A 22,191-nucleotide genomic window follows, 5' to 3' on the forward strand; every position below is an offset into this window, starting at 1 on the left:
GCCACCGGGGACGGACAGCGCCGCCGGCCGGACCGTGACGCGGGCTGGGGCCGGTCTCCGCCGCCCGCTCACTGTGTGTGTGTGTGTGTGGTCGGCGCCAGGCTCAGGCCAGGTGTCTGTGGTGACGTACGGCCAGCTGCGGATCCCGGTGGCGATGCGTGTGGGGGGGGGGGGGGGGGGGGGGGGGCTCTACTGTTGTGCAGCGTGCCGCCGCCCCCCCCCCCCCCCGCCGCCCTGCACCTGTCACTGTCGATGGGCCGTCTGTGAGAACATGGCGGGCCGGTAGTGTGGTCACAGCAGCAGAACCCGTGCCTCCACGAGAGCAAACGAGTGTCGCCGCGACGGCAGGGCCGTCTCGCTGCAACGGCTAGGCCATGTCGCCGCGACGGCAGGGCCATGCCGCCGCGACGACAGGGCCGTGTCGCTGCGACGACTAGGCCATGCCGCCGCGACGGCAGGGCCATGCCGCCGCGACGACAGGGCCGTGTCGCTGCAACGGCTAGGCCATGTCGCCGCGACGGCAGGGCCGTGTCGCTGCGACGGCTAGGCCATGTCGCCGCGACGGCAGCGCCGTGTCGCCGCGACGGCGGGCCGTGTCGCCGTCACGTCCCCCTTGGACAACAGGAAGCCGCGTGTTAAAGGGCGGCCGACATCACAGGCTGATGGGAAACAGAAGGCGGCGAGAGTGGAGGGAACGGCGGCGGTAATCGGGATAATGCTGCGTCCCAGACGACTCCACGGGGGCTGCGTGCCCCGCTGTTTTGCATGCAGCCTCCCAGTTTTATGTCCGTGATCGCTGAGGTGTGCAAGCAAGTGGTATGCGGGCCGTGTGTGGTAAGCTGGGCGTGAAACATGACCCACATGGCATCTCGCCCATCATTTCTCACTGAAACACCCACTTTTCGTGGATGCGGTCGTAATAAAGCGGCTAGTAAGTTAGCTGCGCCCATATGCCGTATTTGTACAGCTCTTCCATGGCCTTATCGGCAAGCAGCACATCCCGTTCAAATTTTCACACTACATATGCCTATAGGACCCGTTTATTTTTCATTAGTCTTCTCCTCTAGGTAATCCCTCCAGTCGCTATCTCCGACTCCCGTGTAGTATCGGCGCTGCCGTGCCGCAGGGATGACCTCATCGTCGCGGCATGTCCTCGGCCAGGCCACGGGACATGTGCCAGGGCCGGCGGCGCCAGGCCCGGTGACCCCGTGTGTCTGGTCCGACCCGCGCCAAGCCACGGGACATGTACCAGGGCCGGCGGCGCCAGGCCCGGTGACCCCGTGTGTCTGGTCCGACCCGCACCAGGCCATGAGACATGTGCCAGGGCCGGCCCGCGCCAGGCCCGGTGACTCCGTGTGTCTTGTCCGGCCCGCGCCAGGCCACGGGACATGTACCAGGGCCGGCGGCGCCAGGACCGGTGACCCCGTGTGTCTTGTCCAGCCCGTGTGGAGGCGCTCAGCAGTGTCCGGGTGGAAGGGGGACGCCCCCTCCCCCCCCCCGCTCACCGTGAGGGGGTGGTCTCTCCGCGCTGCCGGCGCCGGACCAGGTGGACCTTTGTGCGCAGGAGGTGTTGTATTAGTCAGCGGAGCGTTTATCAGCGCTTGTACCGGCCGCGGCGCTTGAGTCGCAGTCTCTTATCTGCTGTCACGATAGGAAAAGTCGGCGCTCGAGAACGCCAGACGTCACACATTTTGGTTGCAAGCATCGCGCGTATTCTAGGCTGGTGTTGGTTTGAACGTTCTGGGCTGTCATCGGTCCGACCATTCTGAAATGATGTATGTCTGACCGCTGCCGGCTTAAGGCAAGCAACGACGGACCGATTCACGCGGGCCGGCTGACAAACAACTCCCGGTTGGCCGTCTTCGTCATCAGCACATCAGCAGTGGTCTCGATGATCGGCGGCACACCGGTGGTCTGAGACCCGTCGGCCGCCGGCCCGCTCCGGGCGTCAGTCGCCGCGCCCCTAGCGACGCCGTCTTAGTCATCAGCACATTAGCAGTGGTCTCGATGATCAGCGGCACACCGGTGGTCTGAGACCCGTCGGCCGCCGGCCCGCTCCGGGCGTCGGTCGCCGCGCCCCTAGCGACGCCGTCTTAGTCATCAGCACATCAGCAGTGGTCTCGATGATCAGCGGCACACCGGTGGTCTGAGACCCGTCGGCCGCCGGCCCGCTCCGGGCGTCGGTCGCCGCGCTCCTAGTGACGCCGTCTTAGTCATCAGCACATCAGCAGTGGTCTCGATAATCAGCGGCACATCGGTGGTCTGAGACCCGTCGGCCGCCGGCCCGCTCCGGGCGTCGGTCGCCGCGCCCCTAGTGACGCCGTCTTAGTCATCAGCACATCAGCAGTGGTCTCGATGATCAGCGGCACACCGGTGGTCTGAGACCCGTCGGCCGCCGGCCCGCTCCGGGCGTCTGTCGCCGCGCCCCTAGCGACGCCGTCTTAGTCATCAGCACATCAGCAGTGGTCTCGATGATCAGCGGCACACCGGTGGTCTGAGACACCGGTGGTCTGAGTCGCCGGACCGCTCCGGGCGTCGGTCGCCGCGCCCCTAGCGACGCCGTCAGCTGCCGACGGCCCGGTAATGGGCCGTCACACACGTGTGGCTGCAGGGTCGCTCGGCCCCGGCGCAGGAGCACGCTAGCCGCCACACATGCCCGTCTGAGGAGATCGTGCCCGCGCGAGCCACCTTGGGGCAGCGTCCGGCCCGGTGGCGGTGGCGGGCGCCGTCCGGCAGGGATGTAGCTGTGTAGGACGGGCGTCGGCGGGTGGCCGGCGATTGCAGTAGGCGTGGAAGCCGGCTGTTCGCTTGGTCAGGGCTTGAGGTTGAACGTCGCATGTCAGTGTATGGCACACGCAAAGTAGTCTGTCTGCATCGTTGCCCAGCGTTGTCTGGTATGTGCTAACATGGGCTTGTACTGGCCGCCTCCCTGCGGCTCTTTAGAACCAAGGCGCTTAGTAATCGGGACGGCAGTTCTCACAGAGGCCGCCGCACCCGCCGGGGCTTTATCGGTCCATTTCCGTCATGAAGACTCATCTCGCATTTAGGCCAAGTGGGTGCCTGCGGAGTGAGAGCGGTGGAGTGCGCAGGCAGTTCGGGCCCGCGGGCCTATTGTCCCAGCGACGGAAGCGGCTGCGGCTCCGGTGGAAACGGCTTTGTCGGGTTCGGGTTATGAGGCTGGGCCGTCGCCTCAGAGGCGGCGTTGTGCTCTGGTTCTCTGGTGACGAGTCAGGATCAGGTGCTGGTGATGTTCCAGAAGCCGCATTCCACTGCGAGGCCCAGCGAGGCGGTGACTGAGTGGTTTGTGGCGATGCCTGCATGCTTCCAGCGGATATTTGTGTGGCGGCAGCATGCATGCCTTAAGCGGACATCTGTATGTGGCGGCACTCTGTCCGCGTTCGGCGTGGTTTCGTCGACTTCGAAGCTCAGGGCGTTTGTTTGGGCAGGGTTCGGCGTTGGCCGCTGGTCGCCGCGGCAGAGCTCGGGACGCGCAGGCACCAGTGCACAGTGACGGTCGACGCCGTCACCAGGCCGAGACCGCAGGCATCAGTGCACAGTGACCGTCGACGCCGTCACCAGGCCGAGACGGAGCCGCTGTTGCCGACGTGGCGGCGCCAGATCTGCGGCCTGCGCCATGACTTGGACGCCCGGCTGGCGCGGGCGGCGGCCAGTGTGGCGGGCCTGAAATCACTGTCGCCGGGGCGACGAGCCCATCCCCGCGGCTGGCTACGTCCGCGCAGCCTCAGGCTGACGTGGTCAGGCTGCGCGGATGTCGGCCGTCCCCTCGCCCCCATGCGCAGCCGCCGGCACGAGCAGGGGGGAGAGGGGGGGGAGGGGCAGGTCAGCATCGTCGGTCATTGTCGCCGTCAGAACTATGCAGCGCCAGCTGGGTACAGGACTGCTCGATCGGGTCATGGTCGCTGGCGTGGCACCACCCATCCAGCTTTCCAAGAACGCCCGCCCCCTCTCCCCCAACAATGCTGATCAACGAACGTCGTGGCTTTTTAGGCTGGAAGGCCGTGACTGCCGGACAGTTCTGTGTAGCTTCCGCTAGCATCTCAGGACGACGAATCACCGACCGCTACAAAAAGAAGTAAACACAAGTAGTTAACAGGTCTGGAAGAGAGCTTTTGCATTTCTGGATGCATCATGCATTGCTCACATCAAAGTTGTTTTTTTGGGTGGCGGTGGGCTCGTTTTGGGACGCAGCCACCGACCCCATCCGTTAAAGCTAGTTGCGGGTATAAACTCATTTTGACCTGTGTGTCAAATCACTCAGCGCACTGAAATCTCAAAGCCGTAAGGAGGCGTTATTGCCTGTTGACATTGTTCCATTTCCCTTCAGGCTCATTGTAATCTGTGATCCCTTCGGCACATACAGCACAGCCATTGTTGTCCGAAATGTCAATGCCACTCATTAGTGAAGCCCATTGTCGGCAGAAATAGGTCACACGTGGGTGGGTGAAACCCCGTCGTTTCACGGGATGGATGGAACATGTGGCCGGTGGTGTGGGCCGATGGCATACGTACCAGTGAGATGTCAGGTATCAGGCGTTCGGTGCGGTGAAGCAGTAACACGGTGACCCGGTACCCGACTGGCCAGGTCCCACCATCCAGCGGCGTGACCTGGCTGGTGGTTTTGGTCAGTGGCCGGCGTTCTCTGTGACCGTACCCCGGTGTGCCCCCACAGGGTCGGCGTTCTCTGTGACGGCAGTTCTCTGTGCCCCCACATAGCGTCGCCGCTGGCGGCTGAGTGATCCGGAAGTTATCGCTTTCATCAGGGCGTGATTCAGTCGGCCGGCGGTGACGCCGGGCGTCGGTCCACCGTCCGCCGCAGGTCGTGTTTATCGGCAGCGTCGGCGCCGCATCGGCTCGATTGTCCGCCTCGGGTTTGAGACTTGCCCAGCTGGTCTCCCGGCTGCCGCCGCCCTGTCAGCCGCGTCAGCGTCAACCGTCCAAAAGGCAGCAGAGCCAGCGGGAACCTGTGACCTCGGCACGCACGGGCTCGCGTCGGCAGCTGATCAGGCGTCGGGCTTCTCTGGGCGCGTTGCAGTCCTGCACGCTCCGCGTCATGGCGCCGGGCTTCGCTGGACGCGTTGCAGTCCTGCACGCTCCGTGCTATGGCGGCGGGCTTCGCTGGACGTGCTGCAGTCCTGCACGCTCCGTGTCATGGCGCCGGGCTTCGCTGGACGTGCTGCAGTCCTGCACGCTCCGTGTCATGGCGCCGGGCTTCGCTGGACGTGCTGCAGTCCTGCACGCTCCGTGTCATGGCGCCGGGCTTCGCTGGACGTGCTGCAGTGCTGCACGCTCCGTGTCATGGCGCCGGGCTTCGCTGGACGTGCTGCAGTGCTGCACGCTCCGTGTCATGGCGCCGGGCTTCGCTGGACGTGCTGCAGTCCTGCACGCTCCGCGTCATGGCGCCGGGCTTCGCTGGACGCGTTGCAGTCCTGCACGCTCCGTGCTATGGCGGCGGGCTTCGCTGGACGTGCTGCAGTCCTGCACGCTCCGTGTCATGGCGCCGGGCTTCGCTGGACGTGCTGCAGTCCTGCACGCTCCGTGTCATGGCGCCGGGCTTCGCTGGACGTGCTGCAGTCCTGCACGCTCCGTGTTGTGTCCCGCCGCCGTGTCCGATTGATTTCGATTGAGGCGATCGGATCCGGCGAAGCCTGCCCCCCCCCCCCCCCCCAGCCGCGCACGCCATCGATTTAATAGGCGGGCCGTTTCTGGTGCGAGCACGTGCGTACCGGTTGGTCGTGAGGAGGGGCGGCCCCCGCTGCCGGTCTGGCCTGATGGAAGTAAGGGGCCGGCCGGGCTGGGGCTGCGTGGCGTGTCGGTCTGCTAGGCCGCCGGTCTTTTTCCCTTGATGAAGATGGTGTATTGGTGTAAGTCATGTCTCATTATCTGACGCCCACGCCACAAAAAACTGGCCGGTGCGAGTCGAACGCATGGCGCCTGGCCTCAACGCCGCATGGGACAGTATGTTGGCTGTACACCCTCGCGTGCGCCCGCTCCAGGGTGGGACGAATGATAAACTGAAGACCGTGTCCTGGGCAACCCCGTCCTGTTGTGGCCGCTCAGCGGCGCTGTACGGTCAGACCGCGCTGCTCGCCGGTCACGCTGTACGGTCAGACCGCGCTGCTCGCCGATCAAGCTGTGCGGACAGACTGCGCTGCTCGCCGGTCACGCTGTACGGTCAGACCGCGCTGCTCGCCGATCAAGCTGTACGGTCAGACCACGCTGCTCGCCGGTCACGCTGTACGAACAGCGACGCACTGCTCGCCGGTCACGCTGTACGGACAGTGACGCGCTGCTCGCCGGTCACGCCGTACGAACAGCGACACGCTGCTCGCCGGTCACGCTGTACGAACAGCGACGCGCTGCTCGCCGGTCACACCGTACGGTCAGACCGCGCTCCCCGTCGGTCACGCTGTACGGGGAGACCGGGTGTTGACAGGGTTTAATGTGGAAGGGTGGTGTCCAGTAGAGACCTGACCGCGGAGGTCTCGTCCCAACAGCGGTTGTTTCGCTGGCTGGACTCGGCGCAGGCTGGGCTGGCGAGCTGTTGTCTGCAGTGGTTATTGATAAAGCGCCAGGCCGTTTTGAGTCCGACCAAACGCATCTAAATATCTCGACCAGGACGACATCTGCAGCACAGGTGGCTCTGGGATACCTTTCATAGTGTGTAATTGACACAACACCAGGGTCAAATCGTTCGTCTTTTGCGCACATTGTGGGTACATGAGATCAAGCCTAGCGCAGGTCGTGTTGTCGTCACAACGATTGTCACTTCCAAGAATGATAATCTTTCAATCAGCCTGATTAAGCTGGGGAAGGAAACGCTGGCGTTAAACTTATTTTGCGGCATCTTGACCAAGTTCGTACACTTCTGCGGCGGCACCTGCTTGATGCACACATCAAAAGGCGAGCACGGCGCAGTGCATTCCTGTACGACGTTAATCACATGCATGCCATTGGTGGGCTAAGGTAGCCGTCTGCGCAGCGAGAGCTCATCCACCTGTCGCAGGAGGCCCGTTTGGGTGCGAAACATAACTAGGTCGATAAGCGAGGAGTCGACAACGGTGGTGGTTCGCCATCACAGGCGCCCTCACAGATTGTGTTGGCCCCCTTCCCGGCTCCCTATTGTACGGAGTGGGGGCGGGGCTGCGAACTTCAGCGCCTCACACAGATCATCATTTTTCATCTGTTCTTTCCCCACCCAGATGGGCTGAGGGCCTGGCAGCGAGGGCTGGTCGCGTGCCTGTTGTTTGAGGAGAGTCGTCGCTGCCTGTCGTCCCTCCGGCTGGATAAACAGTGTCGGGGCCGACTCCGGGTCCAGACCTGGGGAGCGGGCTCGCCGCGCGTCTGGGGAAGGGACGCCTGAGCTCCGGGCCCGCAGCGTACCGTGATGGGGGGCGTCTGGCCGAGCTGTGCGGCAGCACTGGCGGCTGCTGGTCACGCCAGCGCGTGTCTGCGCGTCGTGACGGCCTCGGGTACCCCCCGGGTACCCCCCGGGTACCGTGACGGATGCTGAAACAAGCGGGACGAATGTGTCAGCCGTTGATGGGCAGGCTACCACTGCTGCTTCTCTAAACCGCATGCATCTTTTCAGGTGCTAACAGAGCTCGAGTCTGTCCTATAAATCCTCGCGGGGAATGCTCAGTGTTCAAGTACGAGCTCCGCAGTCTTCTTACACATTAAAGGCCACGTATTCAAGACGCGTCCCTTGTGTTCTGCAAAGGCCGGGCGACACGCTGCGTCGGCTGCTTTGTTCCCTGAGTCGGCTCGAGGAGACACGCGGGGCAACTGTGTCTCAGTTGGGCTCCTCTATAGCCGCCACTCGGTTCGCGGCTGCCCGTCGGCCGGCCGACACACGTTGGCGCAGCGCCGGCACGTGCTTGTTGTCCTCGGGGCACACCCGCCCGCTCATAGACCCGTGCGGCGGCCCCGCCCGGCGCGGCCGCGGCGGCCTCCGCCCGACGGCGTGCCGGCAGGAGCCCCCACAACGCCGACGCCGAACACACCCCCAGGCGCCGGTGTAAAACGGCCGCTGTCGGCGCCACAGCCGCGTGCTCGCCTCACAACGGAGGCGCGCTGGCGGCCCGGCTGCTGCCAGCGCCGCCGGCAGGTGCGCAGACCGACCCATCAGGCGGGCTCCAGACGTTTGGCCAGCGTCGGCATCGCTCCGCAACCACCGAGCTGAAACCGACGCTCAGGGGAGCGGGGAGGGGCGCGGAGGGGCGCCACGGCCGGCCGCCGACAGACTGGCGCCAAGCGGGCACGTAACGACCCCTTGCCCGGCAGTCAAACCGGAATCGATACACGAGCCGGGCGGCGGCGACACAACGGGCCGCGGCCGACGCTCGGCTTTGGACCGGCGGCCAGCGGAGGAGATGCGAAACGACGCGTCACGGGCCGGGGATTTACGGCTCTGCGGCGAGGGAGGCTGATGTGACGATGTGCGCGCTAAGTGGAAACCGATCTGCGAACGGCCAATGTCAGGGCGATTGTTGAGGCGCAGGGACTTAGAAATTGGAAGTCGAGGAATATTTATAGGGAGGGACCCGAGCAGTTGACTCTTAGCTGGAGGAAATGCTGCAGAGGTGTAGTTTCCTGTTTCGCGCTGGGGGGAGGGGGGAGGGGGTGGTGATGGAGCATCCAAATTGGGCTCCAGCCCCTTCCCACCAACTTTGGGAAGGAAGTGGGTCAAATCTGGGGAGAAACCTATTTGGTGGTATATTCGGGGCAGGTTGGGCCATTTGTCACTGCGCAGCCCCCAGCTCATTTTGTGAAGGTACGCTGCTGAAATACGGTGTCGATATGCGGCCGCTAAATGCGTGCCACTCTGTTTGCGGCTATGAGCATGATCGTGTGGCTGTGCCGTGCTTTGAGGCTGCCCCAGTGGCTCATCAGCAATATAATATGATTTATCCAATCCCATATATCGGCGCTGTTCGTGGCGGGACGTCCGGGAAAGTATCGGCGTCGCTGGGGGCTGGGCGCAAAGAAAAGTATCGGCGTCGCTGGGGGCTAGACGCCGGGAAAGTGTCGGCGTCGCTGGGGGCTGGACCGGGGAAAGTGTCGGCGTCGCTGGGGGCTGGCCGGGAAAGTGTCGGCGTCGCTGGGGGCTAGACGCCGGGAAAGTGTCGGCGTGCTGGGGGCTAGACGCCTGGGAAAGTATCCCACTGTGGCATGACAGCGGGCAAGGCGTTGGACGTGGATGCTAGTTGGACGCCAGCTGGAACAGCCCGCTGGAGCGCCTGGTGTCAGAGACAAGGATGATAGTGCTGAGCCCCAGCGTGCAAGTTGGCCATCGAATTAAGCTGCAATGCTCTTTAGACTCTTAGGATCTTCACTTCGCTCCCTCACCCCGTAACTGTTGACAGCCAGCCTGGAATCATTTTTTTCTGAGAGGTATATGCTAATGTGACACCACCGCCACCGACGCTCATTTATCATGTCAGAATGACGGCCTTGGTGTGGTCCTGGTGATGTTCACAATGCTGCATTTACGTACCAATCGCCACTGATGACAAAAGTGACCAGGAGTCTACCTCACCTAGCAACGTAGCCGCCAATTGGCCAGCGCCCTCGGCTTCACGTGAGGGGTCGCGGCCTACTTGAGCCATGGACCCTGATATTAATATGGCGGTCATAGGCGCCTAGCACTCCGTAAAGGGTTATTTTGACCCCCACTCCCAAGTTATTTTTCTGAGATAGCTTCCCAATGGCGCGGCGCGCGTTATTTTGATAGCCACAGACAATTGAATAGCCAGTCATTTGGTATACAACTTAGGCATACCTCGTAAGGTCGCTGACGTATTACAGGCTAATACAGGTCACTGCTGTCTGTGAAGGTCATTCCGAGGGATTCGTTCAATATGACGCATCAGTGGAGTTTAAGACGAAGTCATGGAACTTCAAGGTTGTTTCGTAGACGATAAGACAACTGAACGGAGGATAACCGCTTACTTCCACTTGGGGTTTTGGCTGCATCGATTGCTGGAGGTCATGCAGCGGCTAATGTTACTGACCTTGGGTAATGTAAGGTCAAATCGAGGTAAAAAACAAACTTGTTTTATTGCTGGAAAGCTTGCAGTACGGGATAGCTCTTGACGTTCGTTTCGATTTCCTGGATCAAATTAATGTCAACAAATTCGTATTTTGACTAGCTGAGGGTTACAATAGGCCACTAAACCTGAGCTGACATCGATCAGCCACTGACTTTGGGACCGTAACTGCCCAAGGTAGTCTTTGGCGCCGATTGTAAATGCAAATTAGTAGATGACATCAAAGATTCTTGATTATTTTCCCGTTTAAATATCGCCTAAGGTCACTGGCCTTCATGTTCACACCTGTAACACTCTGGTTAAACTGGTATCCAGGATAAAGCCGGTTGCGTTAGGAGACCCGAGGGCGCTTCGGGACACCGATCTGGATTTCGATGTTATGTGACCTTATTTGACCCGAATCTCGACGTAATACCTCGAAAGTTGACTCATTTACGTTCTCGTGGAGCCTCACCGACCCTTGTGAATCTGGTGTATGTAGCCTCCTTTGTTTTGGAGATGTCAGCGGGGTGAAATCGAGCCGCCCCCCCCCCACCCCATCTGCCCGAGCACGTCGCATTAAACCGGCCACCCGGGGGCGGGTTACCTTTCCAGTTAGATATAACGGCAGCGTGCCTCACTGGGTGTCAGTCACACACAACGCCGTGTGGGGCGCTCAGAACAAACGCTGATGGCGGATAGTCTTTGTTTCCATTTTTGTGTGCTCCGAGTCGTCAGAACACGCCAATTGGTAACGCGCCAGGGCAGGCGCCAGGCTCCGGCCCAGAGCGGTAGTGTGGTGACGGCGCCGCCTGCCGCAGGCGAGCCATGGGAGCTCCGTTTCGCCGTCAAGTTCTACCCGCTGGACCCGAGCCAGCTGCAGGAGGATGTCACCCGCTACCAGCTGTGCCTGCAGATCCGCAACGATATCATCACCAACAAGTGAGCGCGCTATCACTGTACAGTTGTGAAGGACGTTGGCCTGGGGTCGACCCGTGGTCCCAAAAGCTGTGTGGGGTCCCTGCCTCTGTTCTGTTATGAAAAAAACATGGCGTCTTTGTCAAGGCTGTCGTTGATTTGTTTGGAGACACGCGATGTCAGTGAAGTCAACACTTGCCCTTCATGTGCCAGCCGTCTTCAGTTTACCTGTCGAGTGATCTGTTTGTGTTTGTCTGCGAAGTTCTGGCCATTGCAGATTCAGCCATGTATCCTGTCCGAGATTCTGGGATCGCCGTTTTGGACTGGCAGTTTGGTGTTGCCCATCTCCTAAACTGGCCCCGGTGGTCCTCCAACACGCGACCACAATCCATGCGATGAACCACATAGTACACGACCCGTTAGACCCCCGTCTGTCGTGCTGATGTATCGCCGTCGGCCTTGACTGTAGAGCAGACGGGTCCAACCCGTACATTGACTCATAGCGTTAGGCCTCTCCAACTTGGACCCAAATCTGTCTGGCCCTCACTGGCGATCCGGAGATCCAACCCTTTGACCCCGCCCGTGTAAGCCACGGTCGGCCTGTGCCCACACCCGCCGGCTCTCGGCTGGCTCCACTGACCGGCTCGCCGTCGCCGTCGCCACCGCAGGCTGCCGTGCTCGTTCGTCACGCACGCGCTGCTCGGCTCGTTCCTGGTGCAGTCGGAGCTGGGCGACTATGACGCCGCCGAGCACCAGCCGGGCTACCTGGCCGACTTCAAGCTGGCGCCCCACCAGACGGTCGAGCTGGAGGAGAAGGTGGCCCAGCTGCACAAGACGCTGAGGTCAGACACGAACCACGGCACGGGGCCGTGGCGCTCACCAAGACGGGGAAGGGGGGGGGGGGGCAGGCTCGGGCTAGTCGCCCGGTCGGGTCACGAGCCGGCACGGCTGCGTGAGGGCCGCGGTCGGTGGCGCCGGCTCCGGACGAAATCACGGCTGCCAGATGCCGGCTGTCCGTTGGCTGAACCCAGGCCGGCAGCGGGGGCTTAGGCGGAACCGCGCAGCTTAGGTCGCGCCCTGGACGGAAAGGTCAGATCGGTCTTGGACGTTAAACACACGACGGCAGATCTCTGGGACGAGGCTCGCTGTCTATCGCTGGCCGACATGTCCGGTGTCACTGGCGTGTATTGAGCTCAGTGCGGGCAGCGCCGCTCAGTCGATGCGTCTCCGTTTGACACGGCCTGTGGTTCCCTGCGGCGATAGGGGCCAGACTCCGTCCGAAGCCGAGCTGCACTATCTGGAGAACGCCAAGAAGCTGGCCATGTACGGCGTGGACCTGCACCCGGCCAAAGACTCGGAGAACGTGGACATCATGCTGGGGGTCTGCGCCTCCGGCATCCTCGTCTACAGGGACAAGTGCGTGCGCGGCCGGAGTGGGCTTCCAGACACGGGCCGGGGTGGGATGGAAGGCGGGAGGTGGGCTGTGACGGCAGAGGCCAGCGCCGGCTGCCAGACACCGGCCGGGGTGGGATGGAAGGTGGGAGGTGGACTGTGACGGCAGAGGCCAGCGCCGGCTGCCAGACGCCGGACGGGGTGGGATGGAAGACGGGAGGTGGACTGTGGCGGCAGAGGCCAGCGTCGGCTGCCAGACGCCGGACGGGGTGGGATGGAAGGCGGGAGGTGGACTGTGACGGCAGAGGCCAGCGCCAGCTGCCAGACGCCTGACAGGGTGGGATGGAAGGCGGGAGGTGGGCTGTGACGGCGGAGGCCAGCGCCGGCTGCCAGTCGCCGGCACCAGCACGGCCTGTTTATCGTTCCACCATGTTTTATGGCGATGCAGGTGTGCTTGAAATAACAACGCCTAAAACGCCATTTCAGACTGCGGATAAACCGCTTTGCCTGGCCGAAAATTCTCAAGATTTCGTACAAGCGAAACAACTTCTACGTGAAGGTTCGGCCCGGCGAGTTTGAGCGTCACATGACCACCATCGGCTTCAAGCTGACCAACCACAGGAAGGCCAAGCAGATATGGAAGATTTGTGTGGAGCATCACACCTTTTTCCGGTTTGTTGGCACGCGCTGCGTGACATGTAGCGACCTGTGTTTACGAGCTAGCGAATCATGCCAGATTTAACCATGACGTCATGGCTGGCTGGTGATCTCCGCCGTTGAGATCATGCTGGTGGCCGGCTGGTGATCTCCGCCGTTGAGATCATGCTGGTGGCCGACCGGTGATCTCCATCGAGTGACCACCGAGCCATCTAGTCATTGGAATGGTGCTGTGCCATGATCACGCCTCAGTGTCAGAGTCGAGTACCAGAGAGTGCAGGGGCGGCGCTTTATGACATTGGGTGGTGTGCCTGAGGATGACATCCGAGAAAAATGGTTCCCATTCTTTTTGGTGTTTTAGCGACTTTTGAGGTGATTGTTGCCTTACATCACCGGGGAGGGTGTGTGGTGTGGTGTGGTGTGGTGTGGTGTGGTGTGGTGTGGTGTGGTGTGGTGTGTGTAAAGGGGGAGGGGACGGCTCCCAAACAGATTTTGAGCCGCACCTTCGGGAGAGCGTGTTGATATGGACTGGAGGGTATCTCTGGAGCGGCTGGCGTGACAGTCGGGACGTTGAACACTGACGGGAGCTGTGGTCTCGGCGGACGCTGAACTGATCTGGGCAAGCGTGTATGACATGAGTGACGTCACCGGCGTGCCTCCCTGGAGACACGGCTGTGTGTACTGTCGGCTGGAGTGGCTGGAGCGCCACGGCCCGGCTCGTCTGGCCCCCGTCACCTGACCTGACCTGACCTGACCTGACCCCGTGGTGACCGGCAGGCTGATGTCGCCCGAGCCGCCGAGTCGGGACAGCCTGCCCCGCCTGGGCTCCAGGTTCCGCTACTCGGGCCTGACGCAGTACCAGACGCGGCTGCGGGCGCAGCAGCTGGACCGGCCGTCCCCGCAGTTCCGGCGTGCCCTCAGCGGCCGCGGCGTCTCCAGCCGCAGCATGGAACGTGAGCGTGGACCGCGCCCGACCCGCGCCCCGCGGCGTCCTGGCTGGATTGGGCCGCCCTGACCTGGCCCTGCCGGACCCCGGCTTTGTGTGGTCTGTCCAAGCCTGACCTGCCGTGACTTGACCCGATGCCGCCAGGTGCCACCGGACACCGTTTCACCCCACCATACCCTTCACACCATCTCAACAGACCTGGTCAGCACCAGACCTGATGTGACCTCGTCCCACCGTCGGTCGATCCCACCATCAGTCGACCCCACCGTCTGTCGACACCATCGGCGGTCGACCCCACCGTCGGTCGACCCCCACCGTCGGTCGACACCATCGGCGGTCGATCCCACCGTCGGTCGATCCCACAGTCGGTCGATCCTCACCGTCGGTCGGCAGCCGCCCTGGGTCACGTTGTCTGTGCCGCCCGGATCTGACCTGACCTGGCCTGAGGCACCTGAATAGACCTCACTGAACCAGACCTGTGCTGGTCTGCCTGTGCTGTTAGGATAGCTGAGTTGGTGGGTGTGGCCTTATGTGAGTGAGTGATGATTACTCGTGGTCTGGCCAGGTCAAGAGCACATCACAGCGCCTTGCCAGCGTCTCCACAGTCAGGGGAGGGGTCGCCACAGTCCCCACAGTCAGGGGTCCCCACAGTCCCCCACAGTCAGGGGAGTAGTCGCCACAGTCCCCACAGTCAGGGTCCCCACAGTCAGGCGAGGGGTCCCTAAAAGTCACCACAGGGGAGGGTCCTCACTGTCAGGGGTCCCTGCAGTCCCCACAGTCAGAGGGGATCCCACAGTCAGGGGAGGGGTCCCCACAGCCCCCATAAACAGGGGTCGCCTTCAGTCAGGGGAGGGGTCCCCGCAGTCTCCTGAAGTCAGAGGGTCACCATAGTCCCCCAGTCAGGGGGAGGGTCCCCCACAGTCCCACATTCAGGGTCCCCATAGTCCCCACAGTCAGGGGAGGGTTCCCCACAGTCCGCACAGTCCTTACAGTCAGGGGTTCCCACAGTCCCCAAGTCAGGGGAGGTCCCTATAGTCCCCACAGTCAGGGACGTCCCCACAGTCAGAGGAGGGGTTCCTACAGTCCCCACTGTTAGGGGGGGGGGGGATTTCCACAGCCCCACGGTCTCCACAGTCAGCGCGGTGACTGGTGGCGCCCTGTGCCGACAGCGATCGGCGCCGGCGCCCGCGAGGCGCGCGACGGCGACGTGAAGCGACACACGCTGACAGAGGCGCCAGAGCAGATCCCCGGACTGGAGGACGACCGGCCCAAGGAGCGCACTGTGAGTCCGCTCCCCCTCGCCCTCAGCCGGCCAGGGGCAGCTGGCCCCGGTCGGCGCCGCCCGACGCCCAGGCGCTGACGGCTCGGGGAGCGCGGCGCCGGTGACGTTTGATTGGAGTGCAAAATAATGGTGATTGCATGACTGGAATGCATTCAGGGAAGGTGTGGAGGTCTGGATGTGCATTACCGAGCGTCTAGTAGCTGCGCGGAGGTCTGCATGAGCAGCACCGGAGGTAATCAGTTGAATGGCTCGCCGTCAACAGTGTCTATTAGAGCTAGCACGCCACTCGCACGCGACTAATGCATCGCACCGTTCTCTTGATAACGCCAGCTGAGCTGACTATCTGGATCCCAGCCGGCCTCGCAGACGCTGTGTGCCTGATGCCTGGCTGGGCACTCACTGCATGCGCCCGCTATCTGAGGCAGCGCCCCTCGCCGCGTGCCGCCGACTAACCGATCCGCGGCCATTCTAGGGCCACCGCTCGCGTCGCAACAGCCTCTACAACTCGGACTCGTCGCTGGCCGACAGCGAGGACTCGTACCAGCTGGAGCGTCCCGCGGCGCTCGTCCTCGCAGGGCTACCTGGACAGCGCGCAGCGGCGCGGCGGCCGACTGGACCGCGCCTACGGCTCGTCGTACGCGCTGGGCGAGCCCTGGTGGCCGGAGCCGGACCTGGAGTCGGCGTCGGCCACGCTGACGTCCTCGCAGCCGGCACTGCACCTGTCGGCCGCCGATCCGGTGCCGCGCCCCTCCGCCCAGCTCGCCGATGAACCGCCGGCGGTGCCGCCCAAGACGGCTGGCGCGCACCAGGCGCTGTGGAGCGACAGCGAGACGCTCTCGCTGCCCGAGGTGCCCGTCGAGCCGCTGGAGGCGGGCGGGGCGCGCCGCCGCCGCCGCCGCGCCGACACCGAGGGCGCCGCGGCGGGGGTGCGGCCGCGCTCGCCGCTGCTGGTGGGCGCGTGCGGTGGCGAGGCGCGCGACTTCATGTTGCTGACGTCTGGCCCGCCGACGGCGGCCGTGGCGCAGGGCGCCGACATGTCACGTCATGCGGCGCCCGAGCGCGGCGCCGCGGCCGGCGCCAGCGGCCGGCGCCGCCGCCAGCCAGGCCAGCCGCCGCGGCTGCCGGTCGGCGGCGGCGTGGCCGTTGGCAGCGGCCGCCGCCGGCGCCGGCGTCGCCTCAGTGGCTCGTCGCAGGCGTCGGACCTTGGAGACAGCGAGCCGCCGCGTCCGGCGCGCGGCCGTGCCATCAGCGTGGGCTCCGTAGGCCGGCAGCAGCGGCGGCGGCGGCCCGGGCCCGGCGGCCCCGGCGGTGGCGGCATCTCGCTCGGCATGATCGGTGGCAGCGGCCGCAGCCGCCGCCCGGCCGAGGCGCCGCCCATGGTGCCGCCTCAGCCGCCGTCGCAGCAGCAGCAGCAGCAGCAGCAGCCACGGCGCCGCGCCGCCCTGCCGCAGCAATGGCGGGAGGAGGAGCCGGCCCCGGCTCTGTCCGAGGGCCGACCCTCGGTTGGGGAGGCGTCGGCAGCCACCGGTCGTCAGACGGGCCGCCGCGGCGCACGCTCCGCCTCCGACGCCAGCAACGGCCACTGGCGCGGCTCGCAGACGTTTGTGGTGGAGCCGGCGGACGGCGTCACCGACTCCGACCGGGCCCAGGACAGCCGCGCCGAGCAGGAGCCGCTGGACAAGGTGGCCGGGAAACCGGACAAAGGAGGCGGGAGCAAGTTTTGGAAGTCCAAGGACAAGGGGGAGGGGAAGGGCGATAAGAAAAAGATGGATGAGAAGGAGTCTGATGGTGTGGGGAAAAGGCTGATGGGCATGCTGGCGACGCCAGGAAAGAAGCGTTCGTCTTCGCAGGACCGAGCGGGCGCCGAGGCCACGGTGAAGCCGAAGACGGAGGAGACGGTGAGGGAGACCAACGTCGGCCTGGGAGGCCGCTTTGTCGGAAAGATCCCTGGCTTCAGAAAGAAGGCGCATTCGGAAGACGAGGAGAAGGAGGTGCGCGGCGGCGCCGCTTGTTATGGTGATGACGATGTGGAGGAGGGCCTCCGGGCCAGCGACGGAGTAGGTGACGATACACGTGGGTCAGCCAACGACATGGTCCCCAAGTTTGGTGACGAGCACAACGAAGAAGGCCAAACTTCAGGCAAAAACGAAGTCGGTGGCGATAAAAAGAAGCGCATCTGGCATAAACTCAAACCGGGCTCGAAAAAGGACAGAACGGAACTGGATGCCGCTGACAGCAAGAGTGCGGAGTCTCTGCCAGGGCAGAGCTCGGGGGCCTACCCGAAGCGCAGACCGTCGCTGACAGCGACTGCTGAAGTGCATAGTTCGCCGACAGATGACGCGACCAGCAGTGGCCACCGGGTCCCGCCATCTCTCGACACACGCAAAAGGGACTCAGACGGCTTCGACAGCGCCGGCGACGCTCATCTGTCGGACTTCTCGTGCGAGCTTCTCACGAGGGAGGACCAGGCCGACTCGACGCTAGCCGCAGCCGACCTGGACGCCGTCCAGCAGCTCTCCGGCGACCTGGACGGCGACGAGCCGGCGGCGGCCACCCCGGCACAGGACGACTGAGAAGAAGGAGCGCAGGAAGAGCTGGTATCCGTTCGGCAAGAAGGAAAGGGCGGACGACGACGGAAAAGCGAAGGACGACGCGGACCGTCTGCACAAGTCACTCGGTAGTCTGGACGACAAGAGCGCCGCCGAGAAGAAGAAGAGCTTCTGGAAGAGCCCACGCCTGTTCCGCAAGAAGGACAAGTCATCGTTGCTTGACAGTTCAGTGGTGAAGGGTGTGACGTCGTTGGATGATGAGTCGGCCGCGGAGGTAGTGCCGCGCCCGGACGCCGCTTTGTCTCATCCGCGCGACGCCGAGCCGCCGCCGCCGCCGCCTGAGGAGGCTGAGGAGAGTCTGTACGTCCGCACGGTGGCGCGCCAGGTCATCCCCGTCGCTCAGCCGGCCTCCATGGAGGCAGAGGTCAGGGAACGACCGGCCAAGCGGGCCGGCATCGGTGGCCGCCTCCTGTCGCGTCTGGGCCGCGGTCGCAGCCGCGACCGAGCGGAGCCGGAACCAGAGCCGGAGCCGGAGCTGGAGTCGGAGCCGCTGGGGCCACCGCAGGAGCCGCCGCTGGCCGTTGGCTCCGACTCGGCGCTGATCCTGGAGCCGCAGCCGCCGCCGCACGTCATCGACGGCCGGGCGCTGTACCCGCGGCCGTACCACCGGCCGGTCGGGCGGCGAGCCGTGGTTCGACCCGTCCGACGGCGCGCTCGACGTCCGCTCGCCGTCGCTCATCTCGGCGGAGGGGCCGCCGCCGTTCGACCAGGCGTGCCGCTCGCCGCTGGCGCACGACGTGCCACGGCCGCCGCACGCGCCGCCGCCGCCGCCGCCGCCTGGCTCGCCGCCGCCGCCTCCCGTGCCGCAGTCGGCGGCTGCCGACGACGGACACGCGGCCGTCGTGGTCGACGCTGCCGGCGCCGCTGACCACGCCGCCGCCGCCGTTCGTGGTCGCGCCACCGCCGCTGCCCACCATCGCCGCCGCCGCTGGGGGTGCAGGCGGCGCGCGCGCGGCCCGCCGGCCCCAACTCGCCGCCGCCGCGTCTGTCGGCCGGCGACGCGCTGGACCTGGGCGCCGCGCATCCGGCTGCCTACCAGAGTGTGTACCAGGAGGAGCTGGAGGTGGCGGCGGCACAGCCGCACCACCTGGCGGCGGAGGAGCCGGGCCCGGCCGCCCGCAGCGGACCGCTGTACTCCCAAGGCTGGCCGAGGAGGGATTCCCACGCTCAGAGCTTCGATAGGAAGGCCTCCTACGACTTCGATAAAGCACCGTATTATGAGCAAGGCATTCAAGGACAGGGTGGGTTGCCGTACGATTGGCAGAGCGAGGGTTACGGCCAGGGTGGGCCGATGTTGATGCCTTACGACCAGCATGTCCAGGCGACGACCGCCTATGGTCACCAGACCGCACCAGTGTCTGCTCCTTACGGCCAGAGTGGTCAGATGTCGGCTCCTTACGACCAGAGCGGTCAGATGTCTCCTTACGACCAGAGTGGTCAGATGTCGGCTCCTTACGACCAGAGTGGTCAGATGTCGTCTCCTTACGACCAGGGTGACCAGATGCCGGCTCCTTATGAGCCGAGTGGCGTCGTTCAGGCGCCGCACGAGGGGGCGTGGTCCGGCGTCGCTGCAGCCTACCCGAACCAGTGGGACGGCATCGTCGACAGCGATGGCTACCCGACCAACGCCGCGTCTGCCGGCCGGCCCGCCCAGTCGGCGGGCGGCTACTTCTACGGCAACGTCACTGGATACCCGGGCCGCGACCTGGAGCGCTATGAGCAGCTGGGCGCGCAGTGGGCGGCCGGGCCGGGGGAGCCGTTGTACGCAAACGAGGCGCCGCCTCTGCCGCCGCGCACACACCCGCTCCAGCAGAGCCGCAGCCGCAGCCGCGGCGGCTACGAGTACGACAAGGTAGAGGCGCGCCGCCGGGCCAGCTGTCCGGCCTGGCCAAGGGGACTGTCAGCAGTCTGTCGCTGGTTCGCCGTGCCGCCGCTGGTCCGCCGTCACGTCGCTGGTCCGCTGTCCCGCCGTTGGTCCGCCGTGCCGCCGCTGGTCCGCCGTCACGTCGCTGGTCCGCTGTCCCGCCGTTGGTCCGCCGTGTCGCCGCTGGTCCGGTATCCCGTCTTCAGACCGCTCTCCGTCCGGACCGAGAATGGCCTCGGCTGGTGCCGTCCCCCGTCTGTTGCGCCGCCTCGGCCGGCGCCGGCCGGGCACCGTCGCGCCGGCGCTGTGCTGGGTGTTCGAGGGCGGCGGGGTCGTCCCAGGCGCGGCCCCGCGGCGCGCCTGTTGCGACCGGCCTCCGGTCGCGGCACCGTCTCTGGGGCTGACTCAGCGGCGGCGCGGCGCGTCGGCCCAGACCGTGGCTTGTTGCTCCGCTGGGGGACGGCTCCTGCTTGCCAGGTCACGTGGCGCCGTGGTCGGTCGGGGTGGGCTCCGCCCCAGCTGGCCCAGCCCCAGCGGGGGCGGAGCCCGGCCTCTGGTAACGGGAGGCGTGCTCGCTTCCACGTGGCCATGTCCGTCCATGCGTGCTGCATGGCGGCCGGTTCGTCGCACTGTGGCCTGGATAAGGTGGCATGCTTGTTCGCCCGCCAACGTTTTGTTCATGCTTGCATGGTGTGTTTGTTTGGTCTGTTTGCCTGGCTGCCGCCGACCTGGTTGGCTGAAAGCCAAATGCTGTTTTAATGTTGCCTAATGTTGTCACTGTCGCGACTCGCAGGCACGAATGGTTGTATTGGGTTCTATTGCACAGCATCGGCTGTTTCATTACATTGCTCATTTTGAGTTGCTTTTTCTTGAAATACCTGATTGGAATGTCACACAATTCAGACTTCCGCGCATTACGTTCGTCGTGGTGAAGCACGCCTCAGACTAGTTGTCCTCCCTCTCGCATAACCCAACGTCAATGGTCTCCGCTGATGCCCCCGCCGCGTCCTTCTGACTACAGCCCCTGTGTTGGCGCTGTGGCCCCGTGGGCCCTATTTTGGGGGCGGCGGTCGTGTGTGTCCTGACCCGCCTGCTCCGCCGCCGGCAGAGACCTGTGGGCGGCGTGGCCGTGCTGCCGCCAGTCGACCTCGGCAAGGCGCGCAGGAAGACCGACGAGGTTCCGGTGAGTGCCGCCCCCCCCCCCCTCCCCGTCCCCCGCCGCGGCCGCGGCCGATGGCCGGGGTGTGCATGGGTCGGCCGCACTGTACAGGTGGGACAGCGGTCCCACATGGTCCCGCACTCTTCCACGGCATGAGCGCGGCCCCCACGGACCCGGAATGGTGTCGACGGCATACATGTGCGTTGTAGCTGAGGAGTGGCATTGGCAGGAGCAACCCTCACATAGCTTCAGTATGAGTATTGCTGCACATGACCGGATTCCGGTTTCTTATGTAATGATTATTTCCATTTGACCGCCCCCCCCCCCCCCCCCCCCCGACTGAGGCTTGGACGGTCTGGTTGCATGGTTGTTCCCTGTTTAGTTTTGCATTCGGTGTACATATCTAGTTTTCCACCTAGACGTGCTTTGCCTTGTGCCTGCGCCGGCGCCGCCGTCCGATCCGGTCCGGGCGCCTGTGACGTGCCCTGGCGGCGGCAGGGGGGCGTGGCCGCCGAGGCGCGCGCTTCGCCGCCGGCGTACCAGTCGCTGGGCCGCGGCGCGCCGCCCGGCTACGCCGACGCAGCCGTGCACGACTACGAGAGCGAGCCGCGCCGGCCGGGCGCCGCCTCGCCGTCGGCGTTCGCCGCTGGCCCGGCCGGCCACACGCGCAGTTACACGTACGAGGAGTCCGGCGAGGCGGCGCGCCGGCCCGTGCCGCCCTCGCAGCTGGGCTTCACCTACGAACGCGGCCGCGGCGGCTCGGTGGAGCGACAGCGCGAGCGACAGTCGGTGTCGCCCACCACGCGCCACGCCACCGCCTTCAACTACGCGCCGGGCGTGGCGCCCGGCTCGCCTGACCGCGCCATGACACACGACGCGCTGGTCGATCCGCCGCCGCCGGCGGGCGCCGCCGACCAGCGCAGTGCGTTCTTGGCCAGCATGGCGGCCGGACCGGCCTCTCCGCCCGCCGCGCCGGCGTCCAGTCCGCCGGCGAACGATAGCGCTCCGCCGACCAAGAAGCCCAAGTCAGGCGGCCTGTTTGGCCGCTTCGGCAAGAAGCGACCCTCGGAGAGTGAGGCGGACGCGCCCGAGCCCACGCCGCAGAAGGACGGCGGCAGGGCGGAGGACGGCAGGAGGAGCTGGAGGGAGGCGGACAGACCGGCGGCCGACCTGGACAGCACGCTCGAGTCGGAGACGGTGCTCACCGCGCCCGCCGCCGCCGAGGCCGACAGGCGCAGCAAGAAGGACAAGAGCAAGGCCAGAAAGAAGAAGCGCTCGTCGGCGTCGGCAGGCTCGTCCAGCTCGTCGGACGCCGAGG

At 64.8% G+C, this 22,191-nt stretch overlaps 1 protein-coding gene across 4 annotated transcripts in view; it reads left to right on the top strand.

Annotated features, from left to right (window-relative positions):
- Positions 1 to 22,191, top strand: part of LOC119099338 (protein 4.1 homolog) — a 44,564-nt gene that overhangs the window by 13,113 nt on the left and 9,260 nt on the right. For all 4 annotated transcript variants that reach the window (XM_037222467.1, XM_037222469.1, XM_037222468.1 and 1 more), the window contains exons 3-9: positions 10,868 to 10,988; positions 11,633 to 11,806; positions 12,228 to 12,380; positions 12,843 to 13,028; positions 13,791 to 13,966; positions 15,129 to 15,241; positions 20,823 to 20,897. In XM_037222467.1, coding sequence (XP_037078362.1) covers positions 10,868 to 10,988; positions 11,633 to 11,806; positions 12,228 to 12,380; positions 12,843 to 13,028; positions 13,791 to 13,966; positions 15,129 to 15,241; positions 20,823 to 20,897 — 998 coding nt within the window. The remainder of the gene's footprint in view (positions 1 to 10,867; positions 10,989 to 11,632; positions 11,807 to 12,227; positions 12,381 to 12,842; positions 13,029 to 13,790; positions 13,967 to 15,128; positions 15,242 to 20,822; positions 20,898 to 22,191) is intronic.

This window comes from Pollicipes pollicipes, unplaced genomic scaffold (genome assembly GCF_011947565.3).
Source record: "Pollicipes pollicipes isolate AB1234 unplaced genomic scaffold, Ppol_2.1 Scaffold_4740;HRSCAF=5597_pilon_pilon_pilon, whole genome shotgun sequence".
In the NCBI taxonomy this organism is placed as follows: Eukaryota; Metazoa; Arthropoda; class Thecostraca; order Pollicipedomorpha; family Pollicipedidae; genus Pollicipes; species Pollicipes pollicipes.